Here is a 13,502-nt window from a genome sequence, read left to right as displayed (position 1 = left end):
CTGAATAACTGGTGAGCAACTAGCGCTGTATAATATTGTCTTAAAATACAAGTTCAGCATTTATTATAAAGCTGTGTATAATTTTGAATATAAAACCACTGGACAGACTCGATATCTGTCCTATTACATAGAAGCATTGATTCTGAGATAATAGATTAACCAGTTTTTTAATGATATTCAGATAAACTCGTGATTCTTGGCAATAACTAGTTCAGGTGTTTTCTGGTATAGAAGTCTACAGTGAGTGCAGAACCTGCTCTCAAATGCTATTAGTTGCACATTTTACTCAATATATAGGATAGTTTGTTTTAAGGTGGTTGATGAATATAATTTTGGCAAATATTATAAATACTGTATATGCTTGAAATCTTCCAATTAATATTTTTTGAATAATGGTACTAAATAACTTTTTATCCTTGATTTAGTCTTTATTTTTTTCTGGAGAGATATTTATATGCTGTGTGTTTCCCCTAACTCACAATGTTGCACTCTGCTGTGATTGCATGATGACCGTGCTTCTACTGTGGCACCGTTTGATATTGTTTATCAGCAGATGTATTTATTCAGTTATGCAAATGTTCTCTAAGAGGGATGCAATTTCTACTGTACATCCCCTGTGCCTTTTTGGGAAGATTGACCATTTTTGTAACTATTTTCTGAATCTGTTGACTTATATAAGTTTTCTAAAACTGTTGATTTAACATTTTCTTTAAAAAGTAGCTGAATTCAAAAGTCCTGCACTGAAGCTGCTTTTCCTAACAGAAAATAAGGCTTAAATGTGTACCATTAACCAAACATTACATTATTTTTCAAATGAATGTGTGTTCTGGCTTTTATTTCACTGACTTCTTGCTCGTGAACACTTTTTTTTTTCTCTGACAAGAATCTGTTGGTTTTGTCAATTTGTCACCTCCCATATATCCAGCACTTGTACAGTTAGAGAAGATGGGTAATAATTCATCACTGAGTAAAAAATACAAATAACAGTAATAAAGTGTCTCATAAATATCTTTTGAAGTGTACACATGACAAGAGGAAGAAACAGTCAGTAAGCAGTAAAGGAAGGGAAAGTGCTCTCAGGGACACGGATCGCGCAACGGTAAGGTTTGCAGGTAAACACTTTATTTTGCTGTCTTTGTGAAAGGTTAAACTAATGTTACAAACATTATTTAGCTTCAGGTGTGGTAGCAATGATTACACTGCTTCAGGAATTTCACTTCTTTATCTGTGTCTACATATACATGAAAGTCTAATGACAACACCAGGTTATGCAGAATTTCTTAAAAGATATGTATTTGACTACATATCAAACTGGAGAAAAGTTTAAAGGAAGATTTGTACTTCATTGTACTTCTTTTAACTTTTATTTTTTACACATCCCGTTAACTGTTCAAATGAACAGCAGGATGACTCCTTTCAGGTGCAGTGTATTTTTGGGTTCTTTTAGGACTAATGAATAGGTAAGATGTCTTTAACATCAATGCAGAATGTAGGTATTATATTTAGTTCATGATTGTTGTTCAAGAGTTTATATTGTAGGATTTTTTATTTAACCAAAAAAACTCTTCTTACGCTATTACGCCACTTGTAACTTTTTTTTTTTTTTTTAATTTTCATTGTTTCACGCTTTTTTTGGTTTTGCTTTGTAGCCCCCCAATTGCTGGTAAGATTTGTAAATAAAAGATAATAGTTGATCACCACATCCTCTACACACATGATAAAGGATTTGCCTTGCTAATAGACGGTTTTCACAGCAGACATTTTGACAAGTTAAAAGCCCAGGTGTAATGAGTAAAATTAACACTAGTTACAGTCTATGGTGTCTTTAAACTATACCAGTGAGCTGACCCTTGTACAACACCAGAGCTCTGAAATTCTTTAAACTTACTGCAGTCATTGTTGTCCTAGGCCGGTGTATCTTTCTTATACAACTACTGCTGTTCTTCCTAGAACCTTTGAAGCCCTTGCCTGTTCAATTGCTATATCAACACCTGCAAAAGAACGCTACAGGAGATACAGCAACCCCATATGAAAGCACTGTCATATGATGAAATCCCTTTCGTGCGCACACCTCCAGCTCCCCCTACTGTATAAATGATTACAATGTACATTTAATGCTTTTAAGCAACTCCATACTATTTGGTTTTGTTTTAAGATAAGATAAGATTTATTTATGTATCTATCAAGTTGTCGTTGCATGTTGTATGAGTAGGGTAAGTAATTGATATATTTATTATGAATTATCTCTTTGCTAGAAAAGCATTGGACCTTGGAGTTCCGGTTAAATTAGCGTTACGAGTTTATGCTTTTATTGCAGCTACGTGTACATAGGAGAAATTAAAATACGGTTAAGCGTCAACAAAAAAACATAACGCCTAACAGTATTTTAGTGACTTAGATTTAGTGTACGTACTAAATATGTGTGCAAGAAAAAACAGGAAATTGAATACATTTAGTGACGTCATTTGAGAGCGCCTCTCCTGGCCTTCGAAATGGGCTCGACTCCCTAGCCTTGATTTCATCAATTGTCCCTCTGCATATCAACTTTTTACAAAGAAAATCCTGTTCGCAATGACATTTGGAGGTACGTCTACACAACGTGGCATAAAAAGGACATCTTTGATAGGAATTATGCGCATTGCCATGCTAGTTTTTAAGTGGATGTGAGTCGAGCAGGAGTGGTGTCAGTTCATATAGCTGTGTTAGCCGTTGAGCTAACTAGCCGGAACCTCTGGGTTGTTGCCCAGTGATAAATTACAGTGGAAACTAAATATACTCATACAACATTAGGTATTTTAACTAATCATAAACGTTTACTGTTCGTGTCCAAAATGTCATACTGTGTTTTCTCCGGTGTGTACGGGAAAACGATGACTCCAAGTTGCTAGCTAAGTTTAGCCAAGTCAGCGACAAGCTAACGGTAAACAGTTACTCTGAGGGGTGCAACTGTAACTGGAAGGAAAATCTGACTTGTAACCAAAGTTATTAAGCAGAGGTTTCCCATCTATTGCTATTCATAGTTTTAATTCAGGAAGCAGATTTGCCGACTTTTCAGTACGTTATAATTGCTGAGTGAAGATCGAGTCGAAATCATGGACTGATGTTAAACAGAAAAGATCTGTTCCAAGTTAAAATGATCCTAAACAACCAAACCAGCCTATTAATACGTCTAAGAACCTTTGTTTTTGTCGTGTTAAGAATCATACACGTTTGTTTACCTTTGTGTGATCAGGATCTTTACACCACAACCTTAACTCTTTAGTAATAATAGGGTAACAGGACTAATTAAATGAGTCACAGCTGTGCTGGAGTATATAACCATTGTTATGTTTACAATTTAATTAAATTACAGCACAACCAAGAGGTAATGATGAGGTAATAAGTAGTCAGAAATGTTTTTTTGCTTGCTGGTTGTAAGGTGGAGTATTACTAGACTTCATGTGTGTTCCCAAAATATAATTGTGTACCAACTAATTTCTAGTGTGTAATGATGTAACTTGAATTCCCTCATGCAGTTAATAATGTGCAATATATTAGCCTCTCTCTTATAATTCAATGTGATAAAGAATGTATGTATATTATTCTGTCAGTGAGGATAAAAGGGATTTTCCAACCTTAAATCCACTTAAAGGGGAAATATATTGGAATAAATGGATGTTAAAGAGCCATTATTTCACTTAATGCCACATGTATATAATTATTTTAGCATCAACAAAGTTGTCTAATATGCAACCTTTGCAGTTAAAAATCATTTCTGTTTTTTTCCAGGTGAATTGGCAGACGAGGTCAGCCAGGTGATCTTAGAACTGGTTCCTGTGCGGGCTGACTTGCTTACAAGTTTCAGTTCCTGTGCAGTACAGTAAAGCTACCCACTTGGTCAGAGGATTGCAATGAAACAAGCTCAGGAGCGAAACCAGGAGTGCCTGCCTCCTAAGAAGAGGGACCTCCCAGTTAGTAACAGCAGTGGCGCCGGAGGTACAGGGGGAGGTGGGGCTGCAGGAGGCGGAGGAGGTGGCAGTGCAGGAGGCAGTGGTGCAGGTGGTGGTGTTGGAGAAGATGAAGTGGTTTCCATTCAGAACTCTGCAGCCAACAGTGACACTCAGGGAGGGACCCAGTCTGCAGAGTGGCTGCGAGCTCAGCCAGGGCTTCATTACGGAGTGGATAATTCTGACGGCATACCAGCTGTGTCTGTTGACCAGTACAGTATGCTTTACAAAGTGGCTCTTCCAGCACCTACTAGTCTGCACCCAGTGTTGAGCCACATCTCTCCAGCCTACACTGTACACTCACCACTCCTGCAGCACCCAGGCCTTCCCTACCCTCCTCTTGGTTATGCCCAGATCCCTCATTCCTCTCTCCAGTTTGTTAGTTCCCCCTATGCAGCAGTACCATACGCTCTACCCCCTGGGTTTGTCCCAGGATCATTAATCTCTCCCTCAGGCACCATTCCTCAGCCCCACGCTGTGTCACATCTTGTTCCCTATCCATCCGTCATACAAGAAGGTGTTGTTTCCCCACCTCCCCAGGCCCAGGTAGCTGCCCATACCTTTGCCAAAGTGGCAGCACCAAGCGGTATCCCGCTGATGCTGCCTTCAGAACAAGCTGCCCAGCAGCATCTTGGTACTGTAGGAGTCCTGCCTGCAACAGAGGTCAGCTCTCGAGGGATGTCAGTCTTCTACCACACGCAGAGTGCAAGAGCTGCCACTGCCCCCAGAGACCCCCGCAGCGCCCAGCAGGAGAACGAACCAGAAATGAATGGAGGCGATAAAGAACAGGGATCCAGGGAGGTTGTTGTACTAGATTCAGCATACACTGCAAGAAATGCACGTCTGCTGCAGTTGGCATCCAGCGCTGCAGCGCAGGAACACAGCCAAGACAGAGGCCTGCAGAACCGAAGGCTGGAGGGGAGGAGCTCACCTGGCCAGCGCAGCACTCCAGACAGCGACCTGGAGGTAAGACACACAGATGACTCTTCGGAATGTGCCCGTTTTCTTCCTTTCTTCCTCTGTTAATCTGAGTACTGCCAGCCATATACAGACAAATTCACTAATATCACAAGTTTTTTCAGAGGTTGAATGATGTGAGTTTCTGGTTTGACATTATTACTCTGAGTAGTTTGCTTTTGCTGTTCATGTAAATTTAGTTTTGGTATTCAGGGGGATCTGGTCTGGTTGTGGTCATTTTTATAGAAATGTAAGGCCCTTATATTATCGCTAAATATCTCCAATATGTGTGTATTAGATGTATTTCTAATACTTAAAAACATGTGTTAATTTTAGACTCTACTTCCTGTCATAGATGTGTGCTGTGGGTTTGTAGGTAATTACTGACATTCCCAAATTGCTACTCTGTGCCAAAGCAACAGTTATGTTATTTGCGGTTGCATGGAGATGCTCAGTGAAGCCCTCAGGGGTTCTTTTGTGGTAGTATGCAGGGAGAGGAAGTATGTTGATTCCTTAATAAGTAGTATTGTTTTGTTGTATTTGATAGGGATGGCTTCTAACATTGAAAGACTCACCTATTTGAAAAAGTTAAGTTCATGTAAAAAAGCTGCAGGCTATCATGCTTTCTTAAAAAAATGTTTAAGATAAGTAAACATCATGATCAGCATTTTTCACCTAAAAAAAGACAACACGATTCTGTTGCCAAGTAATCGTGAACATCCTGTTAAAGTGTTCGAGTGAGGGTGAGGATTGATTGTTAAGATGGTTAAGATGTATTTATTTTATGGGTCACAGCGATATTTCACTCTTGTATGCTAAAACTCAGACTGCTGGGTTGAAAACATTTGGATATTTGAGCTGTGTGTTTCAGCAAAATTAAAACAAAAACTTCCTTTAATTGCCCTCCAGGTTCAGCAGGTGGTTGGTCGTTTGGCTTCTTCGTGCCAAAGTGCTAGTGGAGTGCGGAAAGAGGTCTCCTTTGCGCCTTTAAACCTCTCTCAGGGTGCCCAGAGAGCCAGAGATGTCCATGGGGAGAACACAGGCGTAATTTCCAGCCGGACTGCGTACGCGGCCCAGCCTGTGAGTTACAGTGACCCCAGAGTGAGTGCTCTTCAGCAGCAAACAGGACAACCAGGCCATGCTGTCATGCTGGCCAATGGGCAACCAGTCCTTATCCCCCTGGAGTATCACCTGCAGCATCAGCCCCAACAGACACAGCAACACTACCCAGGGCTGGCAAATGATGCTACAGCCAGCCATGCCTCCATCACCATGGCTTCCTCTAATCCAAGCTTTAAAGCCTCTGATTCTTCTGCCAGAGTGTGCCTCCCTGAAAGGCCAGAGCCGACCCCAGCTCAGCAGCAGCCTCCTGTCCAGCCTGCAGCTGATGTAACTCAGGCTTTAGCTTCGAGCCTCGCTCCTGCCCCGAATCCCTGCAACCCATCACATTTCATGAAGGGCGCCATTATCCAACTGGCCACCGGGGAACTGAAGCGTGTGGAGGACCTGCAGACTCAGGACTTTGTGCGGAGTGCCGAGATGAGTGGAGGGCTTAAGATTGACTCCAGTATGGTGGTGGACATTCGCGCCAGCCAGCAGAGACCCGGTCTCGTGTCGCTTCACTTTACTGTGGGAGAGCAGCAGAGCAAAGTGACCATCGATGTGCCCCCGGAGCACCCCTTTTTCGTGTTTGGTCAGGGCTGGTCGTCCTGCAGCCCTGAACGCACCGCCCAGCTCTACGGCTTGGCCTGCCATCATCTGCAAGTAGGAGACGTGTGCGTGTCCATCACCCTACAGCAGCAGCTTCAGCCACAGCAGCAGAAACAAACACAGCACCACCATTCACAACAGCAGCAACAACAACAACAGCACCTGCCCAGGACTTTAAGCAAAACCAACGCGACACCAGGACCTGGACACCAGCTCATGGGGCCTCCTGCCCCTCAGCAGTCACGGCCTACGGGTCATTTCAGGCTAGACCGCATCCATCGAGAAAGACAGAGAGACGGAGACAAAGATGTGGTCGATAAGGAGGAAGCCACACATTTTGGGGTTGTTGGGCATACTGAGTCGCCCATCAGACCAAGTAGGACCTCAGCAGAGCATCCGAGGAGCCAGAGCAGTTACCACTTGCACACAGAGGGCTCTGCTTTCGCAGGGGCAGGTATAGCAGCAATGCAGGCCTCGCTAGGTGCTTCTCAGAGGCGCTGGTCCTCACCTGCCCTCCAAAGATTCAATATGAAGGGAGACGAAGGGACACGCCCTCAAATAAGCACCTCCAGCCACTCACGGCCCTCTTTCATCCCCCAGGAGGTCAAACTGTCCATCGAGGGGCGCTCTAATGCAGGGAAGTAGCATCACATTTGGTAGCAACTATAGAAGAGACTGCCACGAGTGAGAATGAGTCTGACAAGGAGAGAAAGAGGAAAAAAAAGAGTGCGAATGTAGCCTCAGAATGTTTGAGATTTTGCACACCTAAAATGTAAAAAAACATAAGATCTGTGTCTTTCTGGTGAGAAGTTCTGTACTTAGCCAAAGGATAAAAGGCTGCGGTCTCCCAGCCAGCTGAGGTTTGACAGGGACGTGAAAAGCTGAGTAGAAAGTATGTAGCTGTTGAAATTCCTACCATAGTCCTTACACACTGCATTTCTCTTACTCCTTTGTCACCACTTCCTCATTTCCATGCTAAGAGGTGACCATCGCATTCACAACACTCTTGTTTCCTATTTGATCAAACAGTCTCTTTGGGAGACGGTGAACTACCAGGAATGTGCTTGTAGCACAATACAGCTACCAACTCTGCAGGTTCTGATGTTTGTGAAAGATCACGGCCAGTGATCCTTTATCTCCTCCATTCCTAAGATCCTGTTTCCTCTTAAAAAGCATTTACCCAAAAACAGAGTCGAGTTGCTGACCTCAGCAGCTCCTGTGGTGATGTTGGCACTGTAGACGCTAACTGTCAGAGTATGTTACATTATGCCTCTCCAGCAGGAGTCTAAAATCTCTTTTGTCAGCAGAGATCTTCTCTCGGTCTGCAAAGAACGGGATCCTCTCTCAGGCCAAGTGAGGCATGTCCCGCTTGTCTTACAATCAAAGTAGTGATAAATCAATCAGCCTGTCTGTTCAGCAATCAGTTTCCATTCAAAATATTAACTTCATTTATAACACACCATCATGCCCTGTGGTTAAAGGGGAGAGCCCTTACAGTTGTGTTTGTGGTAAATACGGCAGATTGGAAGAAGAATCTAGAGACGTGTTGCATTCCACTATCATCAGTGAGAAAATCCATCCCATCATGTTTATCTTAGAGAATTATTTCCCCTCCCTCCTCCTCGCTTTACCTCAAAGCTTTCCCGACCAGACTGGTGACTTTCGATGCAATTTTAAAGAGCGTGATTGAAAGAGGAGGAGGCACTGGCTGGTCATCACCAAAGCCACCTGTGGGAACGAAACGGACACATTACGCTGTCACATCACTGGCTACTAGCCATTTTAGCCTAACAGAGTGGACGGGCTTTGTGGTTTGCCTTGGAGAGAAACCATATGTGTGAGTGAGTCAGCGACAAGCGATCTCTTTGTCCTGAACTTGAGTTCCTCTTTGCTCAGTTACCAAATGAAAGCAATAGTTCTTTTTACTGCTGGCCTCTGTACCGCTCCCCCACAGGAACATCTCTGGTTTTATATCTCTTTACAGCAGAGGTGTGAGATCCGACTCTCTTTAAACCCAGACTTTCAAAGGTGATGCACTATTTTGATGTTCATTGTCTTTGAAGCTTCAGTATTTCTACAGGCAAACAATGCATTCAGAAATCTTTCTTTTTAATCCTGCATCTCACTGATGATATTTGATCTTATATGGATTTGTGCATCTCCAAGAAAGGCTAATTAAGTTGTGATCATTTTCAATTTATCTTCTGTTATGTCTTTTTTTTCCTTCCTTTGCTTCTGTACTGAGATATGCTTTATCCAGTGGATCTTATGATTGTCTCGTGTTGCACATAGAAAATGTCACTCATTGACTTCACACTGACCTTGTTAATAGGAATCACAGTACAGTAGATGTATTTTTTTTTAATGAAGGGAATATGTTTGAAGTATTGTCGTTGGTGTTTTGTGGCGAGAGAGAAAGAGAAAAAACTGACTTGCATTTTTAACTCTGTTTACAAATTAGCCAAGATGAATGCTGCAGTTTCCTCCTCCTGACAGGCGTTCGTCCCTGTCACTGAAATCCAAAAATCCAAAAGGGTGAAATTGAATATAAGTGCAATTAGACCATACATAGAATCATTTAGAGGTGTATAATCAGATCGCATTCCTCACGCAGACATTCCCATAAGAACGCGTTAATCACACTGTACCAATTTTCTCTTCTCACATCATCGATCTTTGGACTTACCTCTGGGAAAACATTTGATCATTTCATGCATTACCCTGGTATATTCCCTTTGATTGGATGTGCTCAGAAAGTTACTTACATGGTGGTCAAATGTTTTGTCTGAATGATGTGTTATTATTGTTCCCCAAACACTGGGTAAGCTTTAACTCCTCCTTGTTCTCCAGGTATACAGCCGGAGAAAAGTATCAACTGAATGAGCCCGGTAGTCTTTAAAGGAGACATTTGTTCAAGCCTGTCTTTAAAACAGCTCTCACATGCCCATTATCTGTTGCTGTAATCATTCCTCCTGCTATAAAGAGTTTTTAATGCTGTTCCAATGTAAGAGTCATTGGAAGAAAATCAGCCATGTTTCTGTGCAGTGAAGTTCTTCAAGCTAATATGATGATTCAGCGTTCACAGTTGGACAAATCAAGTGTCTCGCCAATTTAAATCTTTCAGTAACTCTTCCTTTATCTTTCCTTTAAGCGCAAAATGTTCTGTGCATTTTATTATTTACTGTAACAATGACCCTTAAAGGAATGAAACAAAACCTAATATCCCAAAACAGTTGTTTTTAAATAAGCACTGTTACAGTATACTTCAGTACTGTAGATAAGCAAATGTTCATGGTATGTTTACTCTTCATACCATGGTATGGAAACTGGTATACTGCTGCAAACCTAGCATGGGCAGAAGGAATAATTATGACAAGATACATACATATGGACAAGTAGTTCTGTGTTAAGATAGGCTTGATAGAAATGGACACCTCTCCTTTGTAATGCTCTGGAATTGAAGATCCCCACATAGAAAATACATCAACTTCAGTCAACACATCTTTCCATCAAAAAGCTCACCATTCATGCTGTAAGCAATATACATAATACCTAAAAACATTTCATGTCGTCTTGGCGTTTTCTATGCAGTAAACTCAGTATTGTACCCTTCATTGTCTTAAGTGCAGCGCTCTGAAGCAGCAGGGCAGGTCGGCTGATGCAGTCATTTTTACACTGATGTCTGGTTATAGGATTAGTTTTTATAGGAATACAAATCAGTATTTTTCCTTTTGCTTTGCTCAGTTGTCCCAATCTTCCTACTCAAAGCACCCTGTTATTGTCTTCTTACAATGCCACAGAGTCGGAGCCAAATCACTCAAGACGAGTGTCAATCAAATTTCATGTGTTTCCCGACACGATAGCCAAGCCACTTCAACATTGTGTTTTTTAGGTCAACATGCATTTGGGCTCTAAAAGGTGCAAGCAGTGCCACCTGTGACTTTACCTCCTGTTCATTCTCACAGCCAGACCATCCTGCGCTACCATGAGCCTCTTTTTGTTTCTGCCCTCTGCTCCGAGCAGCGCCTGTCGCCATGTTAAGCAGGAAACTACTACCAAGATGTCCAATGAATCTTCTTCACATCACTGATAGTCTGTTGCTGTAAGTAATTGCACTAAATGCCCTCTTTTACAGTGTTTTTAAAGTGAAAACTGTTGGTAAATTGAAGAGTTTCAAAATGTAAAAGCACACAAAAATCATGGAGGAATGGCAGGTTGTGTGTTTCTGTAGATAGATGTACTTTTTTTTTTTGTATAGATAGCTTTGATGATGCTTGTCGATAATGCCTTAAATTCTGCTTTGTACAATGTGTGAAATAATGAAAATGCTTCTGGTAGATTTGGTGTTCCCTTTTCAGGCTGTGCAAGAGCAAAATCAGAAATGTCAAGCCATGACAGTCTTGTCCTGAAATCTGCAACTTTGTCTTAGCCTCTTTTTGTATTTTTAATTTCGTTATCTATTCCGTTACATTTTTAATACACTCTTTCTGCGCATACTTACCCGTTTTATTCCAATGTGTGGAAGTGAAGTAAATGGAGGCTGTTCTCTGCACTTTTTACAAGACGATGCCAAGAGTGTCTGCGACGGAGGGCAGTCCATTAAGTCCACACGCGTAGACAGCCAGACATGCACACATCGGTTGTTTTGTTGTTGCACAAGATCAGTAGTTGTTTTTTCTTTTTTTATCCCTTGCATTAATGGATTGTGTTTGGTGTCTTGTGCTTTATCCGACGGTCTCTGGACAAAAGAAAGTGGCTCTGAATAAATGGAGACAGACAAGCTGCATAAATCAGATAGCTTTCCATTGGTGGTAATGTAATGGTTTATGTTTTGTGATGTTGGCAGTGGGGATTTTTTTATTCTCTGTGTGAACTACTTCCTGTTGTTTGCTCCAATATTGAACTGCAAAAGGTGAATTGAGGACAGTTTCGGTGTTGCTGATGTCATATTAAATCAGGAGAACGAGAACGGTTAAAAGTTTTAAAGACGTCTGTGTATTTTCAGATTCGACATTGTACTCTTCTTGGCACAAGGTGACACTGCTTTTCATGTGACGTGTAACTAAAAACAAAACAAAAAACAGCATCTTTTTTTTAAAACATGCCTAAATCTGCAAAATATATGCAATGATGTAAATGTAACATTCAATCCTCAAGTATAATCCAGGTTGTATGAACTTTGTATAGTGAGTTTTAATATTGTATGGCCGTACCAATATGTATTGATCTTTATCAGAAGCCTTAGAGTTGTCGACCGAAAGTGCTCCCTTAGAATACCCTACACCTACCTGACTTTAACAAAGCATTAATATCTCTATTTTGTTGCATTCTTATTTGTACCGTTTTTGAATAAAATAGATTTGTACTGTATATTTGTACCTCTCTGTGAACTACTTAGGGCGGTTTTTTGTTTCATGTTCTTTTTTTTTTTGTTTTTGTTTTGCTGTTTTAATTCTATGTACTTTAAGGACACAAAGATATTGTATTTTTATTGTTACAGCTAACTTGGAGACATTGCATTTATCATGTTTGTTAAGTAAACACAATATAATATATATATACAAATATAAATATAAACTATTATCCAACTTGTGTGCTGTGTTTCTTTAGTCGTTTTGCATTTAGTAGTTTGAATCTTTAATGGTATTTAGAGATAGTGGTGGAGGAATCAATGAGACCCTGGAGCTCACCTTTTAGAAGTGAACAGCCCTGCATTAATAATTTTAGAAAATCATATGATCAGCTATATTTACTCAGTGTTATTGGTACTAGAGATAGACCGATATGGTTTTTTCAGGGCCGATACCGATTATTAGTAGTCAAGGAGGCCGATAACCGATATTTGAAGCCGATATTCATTTGCAGTAAAAGTTAAAATATTGGTGTCAAAATTTCGAATAATACAAACTCCAACACTTAACTTTGTTTAAATGCCTTTAAGCATATGTTTATTAAACAAACAAACAAAAAGCGCAGGGAGTTTCCAGGGTCAGCAGCATCTCTTATAAAGTTAACTGAAAATTTAAATAAATAAATAAATAACTTCCTGAAGTTGTATAAAGTAAATAAAACAAAGTTAAATAAATTTGCAAAGAAATGAACTTTTTCTCCTCTCCGCCGTGTGTGTGAGCACTCTGCATGCACAGCTTTCACTGCTGATTGGCTGTTACCCGTGCCATGGCTCTGCGTGTAACCAATCAGTGCTGTGGGTGGGACAATGCTGGAGACAGAGTAGTGACTGCAGACAGAGAGGCGTGCATCAGCATCTGCATCAGAGCCAAAATAACCCAGTTTTAAATTGATCTCTTATCGGCTGTCGGATTAAAAAAAAAGAAAATGCATTTTGACGCATATCGGCATCGACATCGGCCCGGCCGGTAATCGGTCCATCCCTAATTGGTACTCAAAGCAGCAGAATGGCCCGTTATATAGCATTATATGATTGGTTAAGACTGATACAATATACTGACCCCATACTATTTATTTATAGGACAGCTGAAGAGAGAGGAAATGTGGGGAGTAGAGAGTGGGGGGTGACATGCATCAAATGATCGGGCAGATCAGGATCTGAACCTGCAATCGGTGCGTCGAGGACTACTGTAGGTATATAGTAGTAATCAAATTTCACATTTAGGCATTCAGTGGTTGTATGGTTCAAATCTATAATGTATTATTTCAGTTACATTTCTGTATTATTTTAAGTATAGTGCATTAAAACAATATGCTGAAGCTCCAGCTACACCAAAGACCTCTCACTGATAAAGAATTGTCTGTATCCATGACAAACAAACATGGATGTGTCTGTAGAAAACAAAGGAGAAGACACCTCCGTTATAGTAAAGTCAATGT

General features: G+C 40.8%; 1 protein-coding gene across 1 annotated transcript; it reads left to right on the top strand.

Annotated features, from left to right (window-relative positions):
* Positions 1 to 3,890: 3,890 nt before the first annotated feature.
* Positions 3,891 to 12,189, top strand: atxn1l (ataxin 1-like). Its single transcript, XM_069664422.1, has 2 exons — positions 3,891 to 4,952; positions 5,853 to 12,189. The coding sequence occupies exons 1-2, from the start codon at positions 3,891 to 3,893 to the stop codon at positions 7,296 to 7,298; spliced, it is 2,508 nt and encodes an 835-aa protein (XP_069520523.1). The 3' UTR covers positions 7,299 to 12,189.
* The last annotated feature ends 1,313 nt before the right edge of the window (positions 12,190 to 13,502 follow it).

This window comes from Semicossyphus pulcher, unplaced genomic scaffold, assembly GCF_022749685.1.
Source record: "Semicossyphus pulcher isolate SPU_LCO1_2020_fin unplaced genomic scaffold, fSemPul1.0.p SCAF_1, whole genome shotgun sequence".
Taxonomy (NCBI): domain Eukaryota; kingdom Metazoa; phylum Chordata; class Actinopteri; order Labriformes; family Labridae; genus Semicossyphus; species Semicossyphus pulcher.
The sequence above is the reverse complement of the archived record's forward strand: the minus strand, read 5'-3'. Positions and strand labels throughout refer to the sequence as shown.

Coding starts and splice junctions, on each gene's coding strand:
- atxn1l (XM_069664422.1), top strand. CDS start 3,891: ATGAAACAAGCTCAGGAGCGAAACCAGGAGTGCCTGCCTCCTAAGAAG. Junction 4,953..5,852: donor CTCCAGACAGCGACCTGGAG/GTAAGACACACA, acceptor ATTGCCCTCCAG/GTTCAGCAGGTGGTTGGTCG.